Raw genomic sequence first — 22,792 nt, 5'->3', positions numbered from 1 at the left:
GGAGGAGGTCGGGGACGGGGGGGAGGAGGTCGGGGAGGGGGGGAGGAGGTCGGGGAGGGGGGGAGGAGGTCGGGGAGGGGGGAGGAGGTCGGGGAGGGGGGGAGGAGGTCGGGGAGGGGGGGAGGAGGTCGGGGAGGGGGGGAGGAGGTCGGGGAGGGGGGGAGGAGGTCGGGGAGGGGGGGAGGAGGTCGGGGAGGGGGGGAGGAGGTCGGGGAGGGGGGGAGGAGGTCGGTGAGGGGGGAGGAGGTCGGGGAGGGGGGAAGGAGGTCGGGGAGGGGGGGAGGAGGTCGGGGAGGGGGGAAGCAGGAGCGGCAGACGGGTCGGGTCCGGGGGGGTGGGGGGGGAGCAGGAGCAGCAGCGGCAGAAGGGTCGGGTCCGGGGAGGGGGGGGGAAGCAAGAGCGGGAGTCGGCAGGAAGCAGGAGCTGGCCGTGGGAGGAGCCTTATTCACGCAGCCCCAGTGAGGTCATTCGGCCAGGGCTAGAGGCTGCGTGCTTTGGGCCCCTCCCACACAGTTTCGGGCGCCTGGAGCTGCTGCACTTGCGTGTCCACTGTAGCGCGCATGTGCAGAGGTCCCGGCACTGTTTTCAGCACAGGGACCTGGCTCCGCCCCCCTCAGCTCCTGCTGCGCCGCGCCGAGGGCCAGAGGACCTGCAGGGAGGTGGAGAATATGGAGGGTTTTTTTAGGCGCACTTTGTGGCGCGAAAAACGGGCGCCCAGCTCGGAGGGGCGCCCGTTTTTTATCGTGTGGAAACTTGGGCCCAATGAGGGGACTCGACAAGGTAGATGCAGAGAGGATATTTCCATTCATAGGGGAAACTAAAACTAGGGGATATAGTCTTAGAATAAGGGGCCGCTCATTTAAAACTGAGATGAGGAGAAATTTCTTCTCTCAGAGGGTTGTAAATCCATGGAGTTCTCTGCCCCAGAGAGCTGTGGCGGCTAGTTCATTGAATATATTAAAGGCGGAGATAGACAGATTTTTGAGTGATAAGGGAATAAAGGGTTATGGGGAGCGGGAAGGGAAGTGGAGCTGAGTCCATGATCAGATCAGCCATGATCTTATTGAATGGCGGAGCAGGCTCAAGGGACCAAATGGCCGACTCCTGCTACTATTTCTTATGTTCTGAAACACTTCCAGGGCAGGCACAGCCCAGTTAGATACAGAGTAAAGCTCCCTCTACACTGTCCCATCAAACACTAAACCCAGCCCATAATGAGCAGGGCTCAGGAAGGTTGGTTGCTCGGCACTGCAGTGATGTCAGAAAGCAGGGCCATTCAATCCAGCTGGTCCTCTACTTGTCCCTTTAAAGGTGGAGAGCTGGGACATCCTGTCTCAACACACATCCCTCTGCTCATACTGAGAATCCCCAGGGAAGGCCCAAGGCCCAGAGTGTGGAACATAACCCAGGGGGAAAGAGGAGGAGAGAAGGGGAGGTAAATCAAGGAGTCAGGACTGAGGGCCACCAATCTTTAGTTTTAGAGCCTGTAGACTTCAAAGGGGGAAGAGTGAGTTCTGTAGTTTCAGGATCCAGGGAGAGAGCAAGGCACAAGGCACATTGCACAAATTCCTACTATTTTATCCTTCTCTCCTCTCCTCAAGGTGCTGACTCTGGCTGGGTTCAGTTCCACACTCACTGGTTACCCTCCCCTGAAGGTGTTGACTCTTGCTGGGTTCAGTTGTAAACTCACCAATTTCTCTCCAATATGTGACCCATGTGCCCAATCTCCATGTATGAATCTCGACAGTGAGTGTTGACAGGCTATTCCACTGTCCTCACCCGAAGCCTCGCATGTGCATTTTCCAGCAGGGTCACTGGACCCCCCTCCCAATGGCTCAGTGGGTAAAGGCAACGCCCAGTGTGACTGAGTCACATTTAGAGACCGCATGGATGAACTACAACAATTGTACATTCCTGTCTGGCGTAAAAATAAAAAAGGGAAGGTGGCTCAACCGTGGCTATCAAGGGAAATCAGGGATAGTATTAAAGCCAAGCAAGTGGCATACAAATTGGCCAGAAATAGCAGCGAACCCGGGGACTGGGAGAAATTTAGAACTCAGCAGAGGAGGAAAAAGGGTTTGATTAGGGCAGGGAAAATGGAGTACGAGAAGAAACTTGCAGGGAACATTAAGGCGGATTGCAAAAGTTTCTATAGATATGTAAAGAGAAAAAGGTTAGTAAAGACAAACGTAGGTCCCCTGCAGTCACAATCAGGGGAAGTCATAACAGGGAACAAAGAAATGGCAGACCAATTGAACAAGTACTTTGGTTCGGTATTCACTAAGGACACAAACAACCTTCCGGATATAAAAGTGGTCAGAGGGTCTAGTAAGGAGGAGGAACTGAGGGAAATCTTTATTAGTCGGGAAATTGTGTTGGGAAAATTGATGGGATTGAAGGCTGATAAATCCCCAGGGCCTAATGGACTGCATCCCAGAGTACTTAAGGAGGTGGCCTTGGAAATAGCGGATGCATTGACAGTCATTTTCCAACATTCCATTGACTCTGGATCAGTTCCTATCGAGTGGAGGGTAGCCAATGTAACCCCACTTTTTAAAAAAAGGAGGGAAGAGAGAAAACAGGGAATTATAGACCGGTCAGCCTGACCTCAGTAGTGGGTAAAATGATGGAATCAATTTTTAAGGATGTCATAGCAGTGCATTTGGAAAGAGGTGACATGATAGGTCCAAGTCAGCATGGATTTGTGAAAGGGAAATCATGCTTGACAAATCTTCTGGAATTTTTTGAGGATGTTTCCAGTAAAGTGGACAAGGGAGAACCAGTTGATGTGGTATATTTGGACTTTCAGAAGGCTTTCGACAAGGTCCCACACAAGAGATTAATGTGCAAAGTTAAAGCACATGGGATTGGGGGTAGTGTGCTGACATGGATTGAGAACTGGTTGTCAGACAGGAAGCAAAGAGTTGGAGTAAATGGGTACTTTTCAGAATGGCAGGCAGTGACTAGTGGGGTACCGCAAGGTTCTGTGCTGGGGCCCCAGCTGTTTACATTGTACATTAATGATTTAGACGAGGGGATTAAATGTAGTATCTCCAAATTTGCGGATGACACTAAGTTGGGTTGCAGTGTGAGCTGCGAGGAGGATGCTATGAGGCTGCAGAGTGACTTGGATAGGTTAGGTGAGTGGGCAAATGCATGGTAGATGAAGTATAATGTGGATAAATGTGAGGTTATCCACTTTGGTGGTAAAAACAGAGAGACAGACTATTATCTGAATGGTGACAGATTAGGAAAAGGGGAGGTGCAACGAGACCTGGGTGTCATGGTACATCAGTCATTGAAGGTTGGCATGCAGGTACAGCAGGCGGTTAAGAAAGCAAATGGCATGTTGGCCTTCATAGCGAGGGGATTTGAGTACAGGGGCAGGGAGGTGTTGCTACAGTTGTACAGGGCCTTGGTGAGGCCACACCTGGAGTACTGTGTACAGTTTTGGTCTCCTAACTTGAGGAAGGACATTCTTGCTATTGAGGGAGTGCAGCGAATCTTCACCAGACTGATTCCCGGGATGGTGGGACTGACCTATCAAGAAAGACTGGATCAACTGGGCTTGTATTCACTGGAGTTCTGAAGAATGAGAGGGGACCTCATAGAAACGTTTAAAATTCTGACGGGTTAAGACAGGTTAGATGCAGGAAGAATGTTCCCAATGTTAGGGAAGTCCAGAACCAGGGGTCACAGTCTAAGGATAAGGAGTAAGCCATTTAGGACCGAGATGAGGAGAAACGTCTTCACCCAGAGAGTGGTGAACCTGTGGAATTCTCTACCACAGAATGTAGTTGAGGCCAATTCACTAAATATATTCAAAAGGGAGTTAGATGTAGTCCTTACTACTAGGGATATGGCGAGAAAGCAGGAAGGGGGTACTGAAGTTGCATGTTCAGCCATGAACTCATTGAATGGCGGTGCAGGCTAGAAGGGCTGAATGGCCTACACCTGCACCTATTTTCTATGTTTCTATGTTTCTATAGGAACAGGAGGGACCCAGGTTTAATTCTGTCTGCATATCCTCCCCCTCTAATCCCCTGTAAAAGCGGTTTACAAAAATCATCACTGTAAATCGGAACATAGGAACAGGAAAAGGCCATTCAGCCCCTTGAGCCTGTCCCACCATTCAATGAGATCAGTATTTTAACTCCGTCTACCTGCCTTGGTTCCATCGCCATTAATACCCTTGCCTAAGGACAATCTATCAATCTCAGTTTTGGAATTTTCAATTGTCCCAGCCTCCGTTTTATGGGGAACAGAGTTCAAGATTTTCATTCGACTTTAAGAGCATAAGAAATAGGAGCAGGAGGGGGTTAAACAGTCCCTCGAGCCTGCTGTGCCATTCAGTAAGATCAAGGCTGATCTTCTACCTCAGCTCCACTTTCCCACACTATCCCCATATCCCTTGATTTCTTTAGTGTCCAAACATCTATCGATCTCAGCCCTGAATACACTCAACGACTGAGCATCCACAGCTCTTTGGGGCAGAGAATTCTAAAGATTCACAACCCTTTGAGTGAAGACATTTCTCCTCATCTCAGTCCTAAATGGCCGTCCGTTATCCTGAGACTATAACCCCTAGTTCTAGACTCTCCAACCAAGAGAAACAGCCAATCAGCATTTGTGTGAGGAAGTGCTTCCTGACCTCACCCTGAACGGCCTGGCTCTGATTTTAAGGTTGTGACCCCTTGTTGTGGACTCCTCCACCAGAGGAAATCGTTTCTCTCCATCCACCCTATCAACTCCTTTAATCTTAAACACCTCAATTAGATCACCCTTTAATCTTCTATATTTCTCACCATTTACAAACATCATCACTGTACGTACAGGATCATAGAACCACAGAAGTTTACAGCATTGAATGAAGCCATTCCAGCCCATCGTGTCCATGCCGCCGACAAAGACCTATCAAGCCATATCCCACTTTTCAGCTCTCGGTCCGTGGCCTTGTAGGTCACGGCACTTCAAATGCATATCCGAGTTTGTTTTAAATGCAACGAGGGTTTCTGCCTCTACCACCCTTTCAGGCAGTGGGTTCCAGACCCCCACCACCCTCTAAACCTGCTACCACTTTAAATCTACGCCCCCTGGTTGTTGACTCTCTGCTAAGGGGAATAGGTCCTTCCTATCCACTCCAACTAGGCCCCTCATAATTTTATACATCTCAATTAGGTATCCCCTCAGCCTCCTCTTTTCCAAAAAAAAACCCAGCCTATCCAATCTTTCCTCATCGCTAAAATTATCCAGTTCAGGCAACTTCCTCATAAATCTCCTCTGTACCCTCTCCAGTGCAATCACATCTTTCCTGTAATGTGGTGACCAGAACTGCATGCAGTACTCCAGCTGTGGCCTAACTAGTGTTTTATACAGTTCAAGCATAACCTTCCTGCTCTTGTATTCTATGCCTCGGCTAATAAAGGCAAGTATTCCATATGCCTTCTTAACCACCTTATCTACCTGTCCACCTACCTTCAGGGATTTGTGGACCTGCCCTCCAAGGTCCCTTTGTTCCTCTACACTTCTGAGTGTCCTACCATTTAATGTGTATTCCCTTGCCTGTTCGCCCTCCCCAAATGCATTACCTCACACTTCTCCAGATTGAATTCCATTTGTCACTGTTCAGCCCACCTGATCAGTTCATTCATACCTTCCTGCAGCCGACAGCTTTCTTCTTCATTATCAACCGCACAGCCGATTTTAGTATCATCTGCAAAATTCTTAATCATACCCCCTACATTCAAGTCTAAATTATTGATATATACCACAAAAAGCAAGGGACTTAGTACTGAGCCCTGCGGAACCGCACTGGATACAGCCTCCCATCACAAAAGCACGCATCAACCATTACCCTTTGCTTCCGGCCTCTGAGCCAATTTTGGATCCAACTTGCCACTTTGCCCTGGATCCCATGGGCTTTTACTTTCATGATCAGTCTGCAATGTGGGACCTTATCAAATGCCTTGCTAAAATCCATATGCACTACAGCAAACGCACTACCCTCATCAACCCTCTGTTACTTCCTCAAAAAATTCAATGAAGTTAGTCAGACCCGATCTTCCCTGAACAAATCCACGCTGGCTGTTCTTTCTTAATCCGTGTTTTTCTAAATGAAGATATATCCTGTCCCTTAATGCTGGGGTATATAGAGACCCAGCTAAGAGAGCCCTATACAGCCAGCCAGCTCCTCACAGCCAATCTGGCGTGCCTTGAAGACCCTGAGATGCTGAATACCCACAGCGCTTGGTCTGCCCTCCAGGTCTCTATAAACAGTGGCTGTGAGTGACCCTCAACCAGGAAACATCAGGACTGGTTTGATGAAAATGATCAGGAGATCGAAGAACTAATAGATCGCAAGCGCAAAGTATTTCTGAGCCTCAAGCAACAATCCAACTCGGGAGCTGCAAAACAACATTACAGATGGCTCAAGGCAGAGGCCCAACAAAAAACCCGGGACCTAAAGAACAGGTGGTGGATGGAGAAAGCACAGGAGATACAACAACTGACTGATAGTCATGGTATGCGAGGATTCTTCACGGCAGTCAAGGCCACCTACGGTCCAAACTCCCAGGGCCCTATCCCACTCCTGGCCAAGAACGGGGAAACTCTCATCAAGGACACCGAGGCTGTCAGGGCCCAATGGAAGGAGCACTTTGAAGATCTCAATGAAGACTCTGCCTTTGACTCGAGTGTTCTCGACTCCATCCCGCAGCATGCGACCCGCCACCAACTCAGTGAAACTCCAACGTCGCACGAGGTAGGCAAAGCCATAAAACAGCTCAAGAACAACAAGGCTACGGGTGCGGATGGAATCCCTGCTGAGGCGCTAAAGTATGGCGGAGAGGCACTGTTGGCGCGGATACATGACCTCATTTCTCTCATCTGGAGGGAGAGCATGCTGGGAGATCTCAGAGATGCAGTGATTGTGACCATTTTTTTTTAAAAAAGGGGCCGAATCCGACTGCGGCAACTACAGGGGAATCTCCCTGCTATCAGCCACTGGGAAAGTTGTTGCTAGAGTTCTCCTCAATCTACTTCTCCCTGTGGCCGAGGAACACCTCCCGGAATGACAATGTGGATTTCGTCCCCTACGGGGCACAACGGACATGATCTTTGCAGCGTGACAGCTGGAGGAAAAATGCAGGGAGCAGCTCCAGCCCTTATACATGGCCTTTTGCGATCTTACAAAGGCCTTTGACACAGTCAACCATGAGGGTCTATGGAGCATCCTCCTCCGTTTCGGATGCCCCCAAAAGTTTGTCAACATCCTTCGCCTGCTTCACGATGACATGCAGGCCGTGATCCTTATCAACGGATCCATTACAGACCCAATTCACGTCCGGACCGGGGTCAAACAGAGCTGCGTTATCGCTCCAACCCTCCTCTCAATCTTCCTCGTTGCCATGCTCCACCTCACAATCAACAAGCTCCCCGCTGGAGTGGAACTAAACTACAGAACCAGTGGGAAGCTGTTTAACCTACGCCACCTCCAGGCCAGGTCTAAGATCACCCCAACCTCTGTCGTGGCACTGCTATATGTGGACGACGCCTGCGTCTGGGCACATTCTGAAGCTGAACTCCAGGATATAGTCAATGTATTCACTGAGGCATATGAAAGCATGGGCCTTACACTTAACATCCGTAAGACAAAGGTCCTCCACCAGCCTGTCCCCGCCACACAGCACTGCCCTCCAATCATCAAGATTCATGGCACAGCCCTCGACAACGTGGACCATTTCCCATATCTCGGGAGCCTTTCATCAACAAAGGCAGACATTGATGCGGAGATTCAACATCACCTCCAGTGCGCCAGTGCAGCCTTCGGCCATCTGAGGAAAAGAGTGTTTGAAGACCAGGCCCTCAAATCTACCACCAAGCTCATTGCCTACAGGGCTGTAGTAATACCCGCCCTCCTGTATGGGTCTAAGGCATGGACGATGTATAGACGGCACCTCAAGTCGCTGGAGCTATATCACCTATGATGTCTCCGCAAGATCCTGCAAATCCCCTGGGAGGACAGGCGTACCAACATCAGTGTCCTCATCCAGGCTAACATCCCCAATATTGAAGCACTGACCACACTCGATCAACTTCGCTGGGCAGGCCACATAGTTCGCATGCCAGATATGAGACTCCCTAAGCAAATGCTTTATGCGGTGCTCCTTCATGGTAAACGAGCCAAAGGTGGGCAGCGGAAACGTTGTAAGGACACCCTCAAAGCCTCCCTGGTAAAGTGCGACATCACCACTGACACTTGGGAGACCCTGGCCGAAGACCGCCCGAGGTGGAGAAAGTGCATCCGGGAGGGCGTTGAGCTCTTTGAGTCTCAACGCAAAGAGCGTGAAGAGGTTAAGCGCAGACAGCGGAAGGAGCACGCGGCAAACCAGCCCCACTGACCCCTTCCCTCGACGAATGTCTGTCCCACCTGTAACAGGGTCTGTGGCTCTCATATCGGACTGTTCAGCCATCAAAGAACTCACTTTGGGAATGGAAGCAAGTTTTCCTCGATTCCGAGGGACTGCCTATGGGGATGATTCCTGGTCTATCTTTGTCCTTTTCCATAACTACCCTAAATCCAATTGAATTATGATCACTACCACCAAAATGCTCTCCCACTGATACCCCTTCCACCAACCCAGCTTCATTCCCTAAAACAAAGTCCAGAACCATCCCCTCTCTTGTTGGACTTGTTACATGCTGGCTAAAAAGTTCTCCTGAATGCATTTTAGAAATTCCGCACCCTCTATACCATTCACACTAATTCTATCCCAGTTAATATTAGGGCAGTTGAAATCCCCGACTATTGCTGCCCTATTGTTTTGCACCTGTCAGAAATGTGCCTATATATTTGCTCTTCAGGCTCCCTCTGACTGTTTGGGGGTCTATAATACATCCCCAGCAGTGTGACTGCCCCTTTTTTGTTCTTCAGTTCTCCCATGTGGCCTCAGTTGATGATCCTTCTGACATATCATCCCTCCTCACAGCTGTAATTGTTTCTTTAATCAATACAGCGACCACCCCCCCTCCATTTTTATCCCCGTCTCTATCCCATCTGAAAACCCTGTAACCAGGAATGTTGAGCTGCCATACTTGCCCTTTCAGCCATGTCTCAGTAATAGTTATATTATACTCCCCCGTGTCTATCTGTGCTCTCAGCTCATCTGCCTTATACCATAACTCCTTGCATTGAAGTATATACCATTAAGCACTGCCAAACTGCCTTGTCGTCTATTTTATAGCCCTTGTTTCCTCTGTATTCCAAATTCACTTTATACTTTTTTGATTTCCAATTTCAGCTTTGCTTCTCTCCGTTCTGAATCCATTCTCAGGTTCCCATTCTCCTGCCAAATAATTTAAACCCTCCTCAACCACACTACCAAACCCCACCATGAGGATATTGGTTCCGGCTATGTTGCCAAACACCTTAAATCCGTGTCCTCTGGTTACCGGCCCTTCTGACACTGAAAATTGGTTCTCCTTATTAAGAGGGTTTGTGGGCTGGAGGAGGTTACAGAGATAAGGAGAGGCGAGGCCTTGCAAGGATTTGAACAAGAGGAGGAGTATTTTAAAGGCTGAAGCCACCAGCCATCTCCCCCAATGCAGAATGTGACTCACTATTAACAGGAAAGATTTTTGTTTAAGTACTAAAGATGCATAATGAGAGATCAATCTCTGTCCCTTTAACTAACAGTGACATGAAGGAAATGAATGACGTGTAAACACCTGGTCCACTTGGCACTGAAGTGACCGAATCTTGATTTAACTTTTAAAAGATAAATTGTTTAACAGAGGTTCACACAGACGCACCTGACAGGCCGACTCAGAATCCACCCCTCAAGCCCCGTGATTGGTTGCAGAACACGCTGCTCCCTGGGCCCTCCAGCCTCTGAGCTCTCTTCCTGTTGGTTCCCAGGGCAATCAATCACCACTCGCCAACATTCTGCTGCCAGATGAAGTTGAGGGGCTTAGAGGAAGAAATGAAATGAGGCTGTGAATCTGAGTTAAGAAATAAAATTAGAGAAGCATGATTACATTTATAAACAAAACTATTTAAAGTCAAAAAATGAATTGTTGCAATTAATATATTCCTTTTGGGCCAAGTGGGAAACAAGTGATGTGTGGGCTGTGCAGCGTGTTTCTGGCTCTCCGCTCCAAGTGCACATGTTTCAGCTCACATCCAACTGACTGGATGAACCTTGTCCTTCGAAACCCGATCACACAAATATCAGCATTTGATGTTTAGTTATGCTAAACATTTATAAAACACTGGTTCGGCCTCAGCTGGCATATTGTGTTCAATTGTGGGCACCACACTTTCAGAAGGATATCAACACCTTAGAGATGGTGCAGAAGAGATTTACTAGAATGGTGCCAAGGATGAGGGATTTCTGTTATGTGGAGATACTGGAGAAGCTGCGGTTATTGTCCTTGGAGCAGAAAAGGTTAAGAGGAGATTTGATAGAGTGTTCAAAATCATGAATGGTTTTAATAGACTAAATAAGGAGAAACACTTTCCTGTGGCAGAAGGGTCAGTAACCTGAGGATACAGAGTTCAGGTGATTGGCAAAAGGAGCAGAGGCGACATGAGGAAACATTGTATAAGCTGCGAGTTGTTGCAATCTGGAATGCACAGCCTGACAGGGTGGTGGAAGCAGATTCAATAGTAACTTTCAAAAGTGAATTGGATAAATACTCAGTTACTGAATGTCCTGGTTCCTGCAACAAGGTGGCCGCGCATGCGCCATGAAGCGCCCACCATGGCGGCCGGTGACCCCGCTGACCCGGGCCTGTCCGGGCGGGCGGGACAACCCCGGGCTCAGCCTCTGGCCTGTTATTGGGCCCTGGGCCCTACACCAGGTGTTTATGTCACTCACCAGCCCCACTCGCGGCTCCAATTCCTGCCCCGCGCCGACAACCCACCGTCTCGTGTCCCACATCATCCGGGCTCCACCGACTGTCGCCGTCGCCCGCGCATGCTCAGTGCGAGAGATCCGGGCTCAGCCCCGCCCACTGGGGGGATGGTGGCCACAAGACCCGCCCCTCGCACACTCCGAATGGTTCGAGGACCAACCGCCCGCTCGGTCCTCCAGACCCGCCCCTGCTCTTCCGATTGGTCCGGAGCCGCCGTCAATCACCCGGGCAGCGTGAGCTGAGCATGCGCGGTGGGGCGGCTGTGTCTGAGGCAGCGGCTGAGAGATGGGCGGTGGGAGGGAGCAGGTTAATAAACCCCGGGGGGCCGCGGGCTTCACACACACCGAGTGCGGGCCCAGGCCCCGCCCGAGAGACAACACTCCGCATTATCCGTCTCACACACACCCGCTGTGGGGCTCCGGCCTTTCCCCGAGCGGGGCTTTCTCCCGGTGACAGGCCCCCGGCAACGGCCGCCATCTTGGGAGGCTGAGGGGGCAGCAGGGCGCATGCGCATGCGCGGCCTTTCCCTGGGCCAGGACCCAGGAGGAGAGAATGTTGTGAATTTCTCTCCTGGACTCACAGTGAGGGCTTTTGTAAACTGCTGTTCCAGGCTGTGAGAGAAGGGGGCAGCATTTACAGGCCGCAGACTCACACCCAACACAACTTACCTTTAAACCGTCACAGGAGAAATGGTGACTGGTCAGCGAGCATGGGTAAAGGAGAATCATTTAACAGTAATAGGACAGTAACAGACTGGTGAACAGACATAGACTGGTGAAATGGGCAGACACATGGCAGATATAATCTTTTGCCGCCCCGACCTGTGTGTGAACACCACCGCAGGTCGGGACTATAAATAGAGCTGGAGCACCGGGCCTTCGAACATCGTGGCGGAGTTGCAGCGAATGAGGGTATGGGCCCAGAAGAGCTGAGTGACCAGGGGCAGCAGGGACCTGCCCACACTGCGATATGTGTGTGCACTGGGTCCGTGCAGCAGAGCATGTCTCCAGTCATCCTGGTTAATCGTTGCCACTGGATAAAGACCTTGCTCTGTCAAGCTTGTGTGGTGGCTGATGTGCAACGGTCACCACATGTTAAAAAAATTCACGCACAGGCATCCTGCAACCCCTCAACTGGAGTTCAGGACTGGAACATCTGTGAACTCTTTATTGAAACATCTGTGAACTCTCATGGAAGCAAGTCATCCTCGCTTGAGGGCCTGCCAAGATGATGATAATTTAATGCAGGGAATGTAAAGTGATGCATTTTGGAAGGAAGTAAAAGGGTAGGCATTTTAAACTAAATGGTACAATTTAAAGGGGATGCAGAAACATGTGTATGTACACAAATCTGGGAGGGTGACAGGATCAGCTGATCAATCTGTTAAAGCATATGGAGCCTTGGCTTTATGAACAGCAATATAGAGTACAAAACCAAGTAAGTTATGCTATGAGGAACTTAACACAATCACTAAGGAGGTGGTACTCAGTAAGATAATGGGACTAAAAGCGGATAAATCCCCTGGACCTGATTGTTTGCATCTGAGGGTCTTAAGAGAAGTAGCGGCAGGGATTGTGGATGCATTGGTTGTAATTTACCAAAACTCCCTGGATTCTGGGAAGGTCACAGCAGATTGGAAAACTGTAAACAAGGAGGCAGACAAAAAGCAGGAAACCAGAGACCAGTTAGCCTAACATCTGTGGTTGGGAAAATGTTGGAGTCCATTATTAAAGAAGCAGTAGCAGGATAGTTAGAAAAGTATAATTCGGTCAGGCAGAGTCAGCATGGATTTATGAAGGGGCAGTCACATTTGACAAATTTGCTGGAATTCTTTCAGGATGTAACAAACAGGGTGAATAAAGAGAAACTAGTGGATGTGGTGTATTTGGACTTCCAGAAGGCATTTGACAAGGTGCCACATAAAAGGTTACTGCACAAGATAAAAGCTCACAGGGTTGGGGATAATATATTAGCATGGATAGAGGATTGGCTAACTAACAGAAAACGGAGAGTTGGGATAAGTGGTTCATTCTCTGGTTGGCAAACAATAACTAACTAATGGAGTGCTGCAGGGATCAGTGCTGGGACCCCAACTATTTACAATCTATATTAACGACTTGGAAGAAGGGACTGAGTGTAACGTAGCCAAGTTTGCTGATGATACAAAGATGGGAGGAAAAGCAATGTGTGAGGAGTACAAAAAAACCTGCAAAAGGACATAGACAGGCTAAGTGAGTGGGAAAAATTTAGGCAGATGGAGCATAATGTTGGAAAGTGTGAGGTCATGCACTTTGGCAGAAAAAAAATCAAAGAACAAGTTATTATTTAAATGGAGAAAAATTGCAAAAGGGTGCAGAAAAGACTAAGGAGAATGATTATAGGGATGAGGGACTTCAGTTATGTGGATAGAATGGAAAAGCTGGGGTTCTCCTTGGAGCAGAGAAAATTGAGAGGAGATTTGATAGAGCTATACAAAATCATGAGGAGTCTGCACAGAGTAGATAGAGAGAAACTGTTTCCATTGACCGAAGGGTGAAGAACCAGAGGACACAGAGTTAAGGTGATTGGCAAAGGCAGCGTAAGAAAACACTTTTTTATGCAGCGAGTGGTTAGGATGTGGAATGCACGGCCGGAACGGGTGGTGGAGGCAGACTCAATTGTGGTGTTGAGAAGGAGTGGGATCAGGGTGTGAAGGAGAGACAATTGCGGTGTTGAGAAAGGAGTGGGATCAGGGTGTGAAGGGGAGACAATTGTGGTGTTGAGAAGGGAGTGGGATCAGGGTGTGAAGGAGAGACAATTGTGGTGTTGAGAAAGGAGTGGGATCAGGGTGTGAAGGGGAGACAATTGTAGTGTTGAGAAGGGAGTGGGATCAGGGTGTGAAGGAGAGACAATTGTGGTGTTGAGAAGGAGTGGGATCAGGGTGTGAAGGGGAGACAATTGCGGTGTTGAGGAGGAGTGGGATCAGGGTGTGAAGGAGAGACAGTTGTGGTGTTGAGAAGGGAGTGGGATCAGGGTGTGAAGAAGAGACAGTTGTGGTGTTGAGAAGGGAGTGGGATCAGGGTGTGAAGGAGAGACAATTCTGGGGTTGGGAAGGGAGTGGGATCAGGGTGTGAAGGAGAGACAATTGTGGGGTTGGGAAGGGAGTGGGATCAGGATGTGAAGGAGAGACAATTGTGGGGTTGGGAAGGGAGTGGGATCAGGATGTGAAGGAGAGACAATTGTGGGGTTGGGAAGGGAGTGGGATCAGGATGTGAAGGAGAGACAATTGCGGGGACTGGGACTCCCTGAGATGCTCTGGCAGGGAGCCGGCACGGGCCGAGGGACCTCCCTCTGTGATGTCACCAGTCTCGGATTCTGTGCCTGAGGCCTCAACCGACGGAAGTCCCGCCCCTCGATTGGTTGGAAGACCCGCCGCCGCCTCAGTCCTCCAAGCCCCGCCCACTCCACCTCTATTGGTCTAAGTTCACGTCAGTCACTGCCGTGACGTGGATCACGTGACCCAGTCCCGCTCCCTGCAGGAGACCCCGTGCTGCAGTTGCTCAATCCGCTGCGCTCGGTGCCCGGGCCGCTCCGGTTTGTATTTTATTTTTATTTCTCTCTCCGCCCGCGCTTCACTCCGCTATTTATATAAAAAAGACCCGCATAAAACTCACTTTCCGCGGGTGATCCGGGCTCTCAGGCGGGGTGTGTGCTGAGCATCCGCGCTGTTGGCCGCGTGGCTGTGGGCGTGGCCAGAAGCGCATGCGCGGTGCCCGCCACAACTCAGCGCGGAGAGCTTTCTGGGACGCGGAGGCTTATGGGTCTTTGCAGCCTCCATTACTGTTGGTGCAACCTGTTTAGCAGCTGGGGTCTGGAAATCAGCTTCACTGCCGCTGGGCTGGGAAAGGACGATTTGAGACAACATTTTTAAGTTTGTGATGCTGTTTCGTTTGGGAATTTCCAGCCCCAAAATTAATATTTTTTATGAAAATAGAGTAACTTTTAAGAAAGCAACATTATATTGGGTGGGAGGATAGAAAGTGCCAAGGGTGGATGTAGACATGATTCAGTTGGTGGGTCCCACAGGTGAGCTTTGGTTCAAATATGGGAATGTGTTTTTTTCCACTCTCCCTGCCTGTGTGTGTGTGTAAGTCACCCATGGCTCAGTGGGTAGCACTCTCACCTCTGAGTCAGAAGGTTGTGGGTTGAAGTCTCACTCGAGAGACTTGAACACAAAATCTAGGCTGACACTGCAGCGCAGTGCTGAGGGAGTGCCACTCTGTCGGAGGTGCCGTCTTTTAGATGAGACATTAAACTGAGGTCGGGTCTGCTCTCAGATGGATGTAAAAGATCCTGTGTCACAATTTTGAAGAAGAGTAGGGGAGTTATCACTGATGTTCTGGGGCCAATATTTATCCCTCAATAGACATCATTAAAACACATCATCTGGTCATTATCACATTTGCACTTCAAAATTGGGTGCAAATGCTTTGGACCGTCCAGTGGTCGTGAAAGGTGCAATATAAATGCAGGTCTATCTTTCTTTATCGATGTTCAAAGAGGCCATTTAATGGTCCTATAGAACCGTAACATCACAGAAGGCGGCCATTTGGCCCGTTGAGCCCATGCTGACTCTCAGCTAGTCTCACTCCCTTGCCCTTTCCCCATAGCCCTGCAAACATCGCCCATTACCCCTGTGCTTGCTGACCTATATTGACTCCTAGTTAAGCAACACCTCGATTTCAAAATTATCATCCTTGTTTTCAAATCCCTCTATGGGCTCGGCCCTCCCTCTCTCTGTATTCTCCTATAATCCCCCTGGACTTCACACTCCCCCTATTCTGGCCTTTTGATCATCACTGATTTTAATTGCTCCATCATTGACGGTCGAGCCTTCAGCTACCTCGGTCCTAAGCTCTACAATTATCTCCCTAAATTGCTCTACAAATATCTCCTCTCCAATTCACTTTCCTCCTTTTAAAAGGCTCCTTAAAACCTACCTATCATGTAGGTACAACAGACAATTGGAAAAGCAAATGGTATGATGGCCTTTAATACAAAACGATTTGACTATCAGAGTAAAGACATACAAATGCAATTATATAGGGCCCTGGTGAGACTGCATCTGGAGTATTGTGTACAATTTTCATCTTACCTAAGAAAGGATATACTTGCCATAGAGGGAGTGCAACAAAGGTTCACCAGATGGATTCCTGGGATGGGAGGATTGTCCTATGAGGAGAGATTGAGTAGACTAGGCCTACACACTCTCGCGTTTAGAAGAATGAGAGGTGATCTCCTTGAAACATGCAAAATTCTCATCGGGCTTGACAGGGTAGATGCAGGGAGAATGTTTCCCTTGGCTGGGGCGTCTACAACCAGGGGTCACAGTCTCAGAATAAGGGGTCGCCCATTTAGGATTGAAGGCAAAATGTCTTCACTCAGAGGGTGGCGATTCTTTGGAATTCTCTATCCCAGAGGGCTGTGGAGGCTCAGTCTTTGAGTATATTCAAGACCGAGATGGATAGATTTTTGGATATTAAGGGATTCAAGGGATATGGGGATTGGATGTGAAAGTGGAAGATCAGCCATGATCTCATTAAATGGTGGAGCTGGCTTGAGGGGCCGAATGGCCTTCCTGCCCCTATTTATTATGTTCTCCTCGCCCAAACTTTTGGTCATCTGCACCAACATCTCCTGGGCTTCAGGGTCCCGGTGACCGGCAGAGAAACAACAACAACTTAGAACCATAGAATGGTTACAACACAAAAGGCGGCCGTTTGGTCCGTCGAGCCCATGTTGGCTCTCAGCTAGTCCCTCTTCCCCATCTGAAAACTATTCCCCTTCAGATACTTATCCAACTTCCTTTTGAAAGATAAGATTGAGTCTGCCTCCACCACCCTTTCAGGCTGTGCATTCCAGATCTTAACCACTCCCCGTGTAAAAGAAGTTTCTTCTTCTGTCGCCTTTGGTTCTTTTGCCATCACCTTAACTCTGTGTCCTCTGGTTCTCCACCTTTCTACCAATGGGAATAGTTCTCTCTATCTGTTCTGTCCAGATCCCTCATGATTTTGAACACCTCTATCAAATCTCCTCTCAATCGTCTCCGCTCCAATGAGAACAACCCCAGCTTCTCCAGTCTATCCATGTAACTGAAGTCCCCCATCCATGGAATCATTCTCGAAAATCTTTTCTGCATCCTCCCTAAGGCCTTCGCATCCTCCCTAAGGCCTTCACATCCTTCCTACAGTGCGGTGCCCAGAATTGGACACAATACTCCAGTTGGGACTGAACCAGGGTTTTATACAGGTTCATCATAATTTCCACACTTTTGTACTCTACCTCTATTTATGAAGCTCAGGATCCTGTAAGCCTTTTTAACTGCTTTCTCCAGCTGCCCTGCCACCTTCAATGATTTTTTGCATACATACCCCGAGGTCTCTCTGTTCATGCATCTCCTTTAGGATTGTACTATTTAGTTTATATTTTCTCTCACATTTTGGTAGAAAGAATATCACTTCACACTTTTCTGGGTTAAATTTCCTCTGCCACGTGTCTGTCCATTTTACCAGCCCGTCTATGTCTTCCTGAAGTTTATCACTCTCCTCGTCACTGTTCACTATACTTTCAAGTTTTGTGTCATTACAAATTTTGAAATTGTTCCCCAAGTCATTAATATACATCAAGAAAAACAGTGGTCCTAGAACCGAACCCTGGCGAACACCACTGTATACCTTCCCCCAGTCCAAAAAACAACCGTTCACCACTACTCTGTTTCCTGTCCCTTAGCCTATTTTGTATCTATGCTGTCACTGTCCCTTTTATCCCATGAGCTTCAACTTTGCTGGCAAGCCTTTTATGTGGCACTTTGTTGAACGCCTTTTGGAAATCCATGTACACCACGTCAACTGCATTACCCTCATCAACCCTCTCGGTTACCTCATCAAAAAACTCGATTAAGTTGGTTAATCATGATTTGCCTTTAATAAATCCATGCTGGCTTTCCTTAATTAATCCATACCTATCCAAGTGACTGTTAATTTTGTCTCTGATCACTGTTTCTAAAAGCTTCCCCACTACTGAGGTTAAACTGACTGGCCTGTAGTTGCTGGGTTTAATTTTACATCTTTTTTGAACAATGGTGTAATATTTACAATTCTCCAGTCCTCTAGCACCACTCCTGTATCTATGGAGGTTTGGATTATTATGGCCTGTACTTTTGCGATTTCTGCCCTCAATTCCCTCAGCATCCAAGGATGCATCACATCTGCACCTGGTGATTGATCTACTTTCAGTACAGCCAGCCTTTTTAATACCTCTTCTTTATCAATTTCTATCCATTCAAGGGTCTCCACAACTTCCTCCTTCACTATGTCTATGGCAGCATCCTCTTCCTTGGTGAAGACAGATACAAAGTACTCAGTTAGTACCTCAGCCATACTCTCTGCCTCCATGCATAGGTCTCCTTTTTGGTCCTTAATCAGCCCCACCCTTTTACTATTTATATGCCTGTATCAGAACATAAGAAATAGGAGCAGGAGTAGGCCCAACACCCCCTCAAGCCTGCTCCGCCATTCAATAAGATCATGGCTGATCATTGACCTCAACTCCACTTTCCCGCCTGATCCCCATATCCCTTGATTCCACTAGACTCCAAAAATCTATCTATCTCAGCTTTGAATATATTCAGGGACTCAGCATCCACAGTCCTCTGGGACAGCAAATTCCAAAGATTCACAACCTTCTGAGTGAAGGAATTCCTCTTCATCTCTGTCTTAAATGGCCTTCCCCTTATCCTGAGTCTGTACCTCCGAGTTCTAGACACGCCAGCCGGGGGAAACAACCTCTCAGCATCTACCCAGTCATTCCCCTTCAGAATTTTGTATGTTTCAATCAGATCACCTCTCATTCTTCTAAACTCCAGACTTTTGGATTACCTTTGATGTTAGCTGCCATTCTATTCTCATACCCTCTCGTCGCCCCTCTTATTTTCTTCTTCACTTCTCCTCTGATCTTTCTATATATATCCTGATTCTCAGATGTATTAGCAACCTCACATCTGTCATACACACTCTTTTTCTGCTTGATCATATTCTCGAGGTGTTTCGTCATCTGGGGAGCCTTGACTTAAGTTGCCCTACCTTTCCCACCAATGGGAATGTACTCAACTGTAGCTGAGCTATTTATTCTTTAAAGACAGACCACTGTTCCATTACAGGTTTAAACTAGCTTGGCAGGGGATGGGAACCTAAAAATAGATTCAGTAGGGAGAGGAGTAAAGCTGGAATTAGAAAGCAAAAATAAAGAAAGTGAGTTTGAAGGAGAGAGGAAACAAGCAGGAAAAAAGGGTAAAAAAACCAAACGTAGGCACTGTGTCTAAATGCACGTAGCATTTGTAACAAAATAGATAAGTTGACGGCACAAATTGGAACAAATGGGTACGATCTGATAGCCATTACAGAGACGTGGTTGCAAGGTGACCAGGACTGGGAATTAAATATTCAAGGGTACTTGACAATCAGGAAGGACAGACAGAAAGAAAAAGGAGGTGGGGCAGCTCTATTGACAAAGGATGGAATCACTGCAATAGTAAGAAATTATATTGGCTGAAATGATAAGGGTGTTGAAAGAGTTTGGGTGGAGATAAAGAACAGTAAGGGGGAAAAAGTCACTGGTGGGCGTAGTCTATAGGCCCCCTAACAGTAGCAACTCCGTTGGTCGGAGCATAAACCAGGAAATAGTGGGGGTTTGTAAAAAGGGATCAGCAACAATCATGGGTGATTTCAACCTCCATATTGATCGGACAAATCAAATTGGTCAGGGCAGCCTTGAGGAGGAGTTCATGGAGTGCATAAGGGACGGGTTCCTTGAGCAGTATGTAATGGAACCAACCAGGGGGCAGGCTATCTTAGATCTGGTCCTGTGTAATGAGACAGGATTAATAAACAATCTCCTAGTAAAGGATCCCCTCGGAATGAGTGATCATAGCATGACTGAATTTCGAATTCAGATGGAGATTGAGAAAGTTGGATCTCTAACCAGCGTTCTAAGCTTAAATAAAGGAGACTATGAAGGTATGAGGGCAGAGTTGGGTAAAGTGGACTGGGAAAATAGATTAAAATGTAGGATGGTTGATGAACAATGGTGTACATTTAAGGAGATATTTCACAACTCTCAAGAAAAATATATTCCAGTGAGGAGGAAAGGGTGTAAGAGAAAAGATAGCCATCTGTGGTGAAATAAAGGATGGTATCCGATTTAAAAACAAGGGCATACAAAATGACCAAAACTAGTGGGAGGACAGAAGATTGGGAAGCTTTTAAAAGCCAGCAAAGAACGACTCAAAAAATGATGAAGAAAGAGAAGATAGACTATAAAAGTAAACTAGCATGAAATATAAAAACAGATAGCAAGAGTTTCTACAGCTATATAAAAAGGAAAAGAGTGGCTAAAGTAAATGCTGGTCCCTTAGAGGACGAGACCGGGAATTAGTAATGGGGAACATGGAGATGGTAGAAACTCTGAACAAATATTTTATATCAGTCTTTACGGTAGAGGACACTAACAATATTCCAACAGTGGATAGCCAAGGGAGGGAGGAACTTAACACAATCACAATCACTAAGGAGGTGGTACTCAGTAAGATAATGGGACTAAAGGCAGATAAATCCCCTGGAACTGATGACTTGCATCCTAGGGTCTTAAGAGAAGTAACGGCAGGGATTGTGGATGCATTGGTTGTAAAGATTTACCAAAATTTCCTGGATTCTGGGGAGGTCCCAGCAGATTGGAAAACTGTAAATGTAACGCCCCTATTTAAAAAAGGAAGCAGACAAAAAGCAGGAAACTGACTTTTTTGTAAACCCATTTTACAGGATATTAGATGAGGAGAATTTGCAGATGGGAAACTTGAACCAAACATGATGTCAAGATCTGACAGTCACTCCATTCATCAGGACCTGAATATCATCGGCCTTTCAAAGTAGGAGAAATGTTTGCTTGTTCTGTCTGTCGGAAAAGATTTCAAATATCAGTGTGACTGGAAAAGCACCAAGGCACACACACCGAGTGAGAGTCTTCCAGTGCACTGACTGTAGAAAGAGCTTGTACCAGTACACAGCCTGAAAAAACATCGCACCATTTACATCGGGGAGAAACCGTACACGTGTTCTGTGTGTGGGCGAGGTTTCAACCTGAAGAAACACAAGGACACCTGCACCATGGAGAAACCGTGGGAATGTGGGGACTGTGGGAAGGGATTCAGATCACCCTCCCGGCTGGAAATTCATTGGCGCATTCACACCGGGGAGAGGCCGTTCACCTGCCCCGTGTGTGGGAAGGGATTTACTCGTTCATCTGACCTGTTGATACACCAGCGAATTCACACTGGGGAGAGGCCATTCATCTGCTCTGTGTGTGGGAAGGGATTCACTCGTTCATCCCACCTCACTTCACACCAGCAAGTTCACACCAATAAAAGGCCGTTTAAATGTTCTGACTGTGAAAAGAGCTTTAAAAGCAGAAATTATCTGATGAAACACCGAGTTCGCACCGGGGAGAGGCCGTTCACCTGCTCTGAGTGCGGGAATCAGTTCACTCGGTCATCCAGCCTGCTGGAACACCAGCGAGTTCACATTGGGGAGAGACCGTTCACCTGCTCTGAGTGTGGGAAGGGATTCACTTGTTCATCCAGCCTGCTGGCACACCAGCAAGCTCACACTGGGGAGAGGCCGTTCACCTGCTCTGTGTGTGGGAAGGGATTCACTCGATCATCTAACCTGCTGAGACATCAGCGAGTTCACACTGGGGAGAGGCTGTTCACCTGCTCTGTGTGTGGGAAGGGGTTCACTCAGTCATCTAACCTGCTGAGACACCAGCGAGGTCACAAGTGACTGCGGGGGTTGGACTCTGCTGTTATTGTTGCCGTTAATCACATCCCGGACTGAACCATGTTCACTCGGACCGTTGGGGTTTGTTGCCACTGGTGTCATTATCCCTATAACTGGGTTGGAGTTTAATTTTCTGGATATCATAGAATCATAGATTGGTTACAGCACAGAAGGAGGCCTTTCGGCCCATCGAGCCCTTGCCAGCTCTCTGCAAGAGCACTTCAGCTAGTCCCACTCCCCGCCCTTTCCCCGTAGCCCTGCTTCAGCTACTTATTCAATTCCCTTTTTGAAAAGGACGATTGAATCTGCCTCCACCATCCTTGCAATCAGTGCATTCCAGATCCTAACCACTCGCTGCGTAAAATGGTTTTCCTCATGTTGCCTTTGGTTCTTTTGTCAATCACCTTGAATCTGTGTCCTCTGGTTCTGGACCCTTCCACCAATGGGAACACTTTCTCTCTCTCTACTCTGTCTAGACCCCTCATAAGTTTAAACACCATGATCAAATCTCCTCTCAACCTTCTCTGCTCCAAGGAGAACCCCAGTTTCTCCAGAGTATCCATGTAACGGAAGTCCCTCATCCCTGGAATCATTCTTGTAAATCTTTTCTGCACCCTCTGTCAAATAAATCGGCTTTGTTACCTACATACAGTGAGTCGATTCCTTGATTTCTTAATTGATGTCCTGTTACCGACTGTACCATTTTTGAGCCTTTTTTCCTTTGTTAACGGAAGACTTGTATTTATAAAATGCCTTTCACCACCTCAGGACGTCCCAAAGCCCTTTACTGCCAATGACATACCCTTTAAGTGCAGTCGCTGCTGTAATGTAGGAAATGCAGCAACCAATTTGCACACAGCTGGCTCCCACACACAGCAATGTGATCATGACCAGGTAATCTGTTTTAGTCATGTTGGTTGAGCGATAAATGTTAGCCAGGACACCGGGGAAAACTCCCACTTACTTTGAAATAACGTCATGGGATATTTTACGCCCACTTGAGAGGTCAG

The 22,792-nt window shown here is 47.9% G+C and overlaps 1 protein-coding gene across 1 annotated transcript; it reads left to right on the top strand.

Moving 5' to 3' along the window:
* The first annotated feature begins 14,430 nt into the window (after nucleotides 1–14,430).
* LOC139254512 (zinc finger protein 391-like) lies at nucleotides 14,431–22,410 on the top strand. Its single transcript, XM_070873736.1, has 2 exons — nucleotides 14,431–14,487; nucleotides 20,769–22,410. Exon 2 carries the CDS (start codon nucleotides 21,114–21,116, stop codon nucleotides 21,783–21,785), a length of 672 nt encoding a protein of 223 aa, XP_070729837.1. The 5' UTR covers nucleotides 14,431–14,487; nucleotides 20,769–21,113; the 3' UTR covers nucleotides 21,786–22,410.
* Nucleotides 22,411–22,792: the final 382 nt, after the last annotated feature.

Source organism: Pristiophorus japonicus, unplaced genomic scaffold (genome assembly GCF_044704955.1).
Source record: "Pristiophorus japonicus isolate sPriJap1 unplaced genomic scaffold, sPriJap1.hap1 HAP1_SCAFFOLD_557, whole genome shotgun sequence".
Lineage (NCBI taxonomy): Eukaryota > Metazoa > Chordata > Chondrichthyes > Pristiophoridae > Pristiophorus > Pristiophorus japonicus.
Note: the sequence above shows the minus strand (reverse complement) of the source record. Positions and strands in the feature narration are given on the sequence as shown.

Bases quoted from the DNA above. Each gene is read 5' to 3' on its own strand.
- LOC139254512 (XM_070873736.1), top strand. From the start codon at position 21,114: ATGGAGAAACCGTGGGAATGTGGGGACTGTGGGAAGGGATTCAGATCA.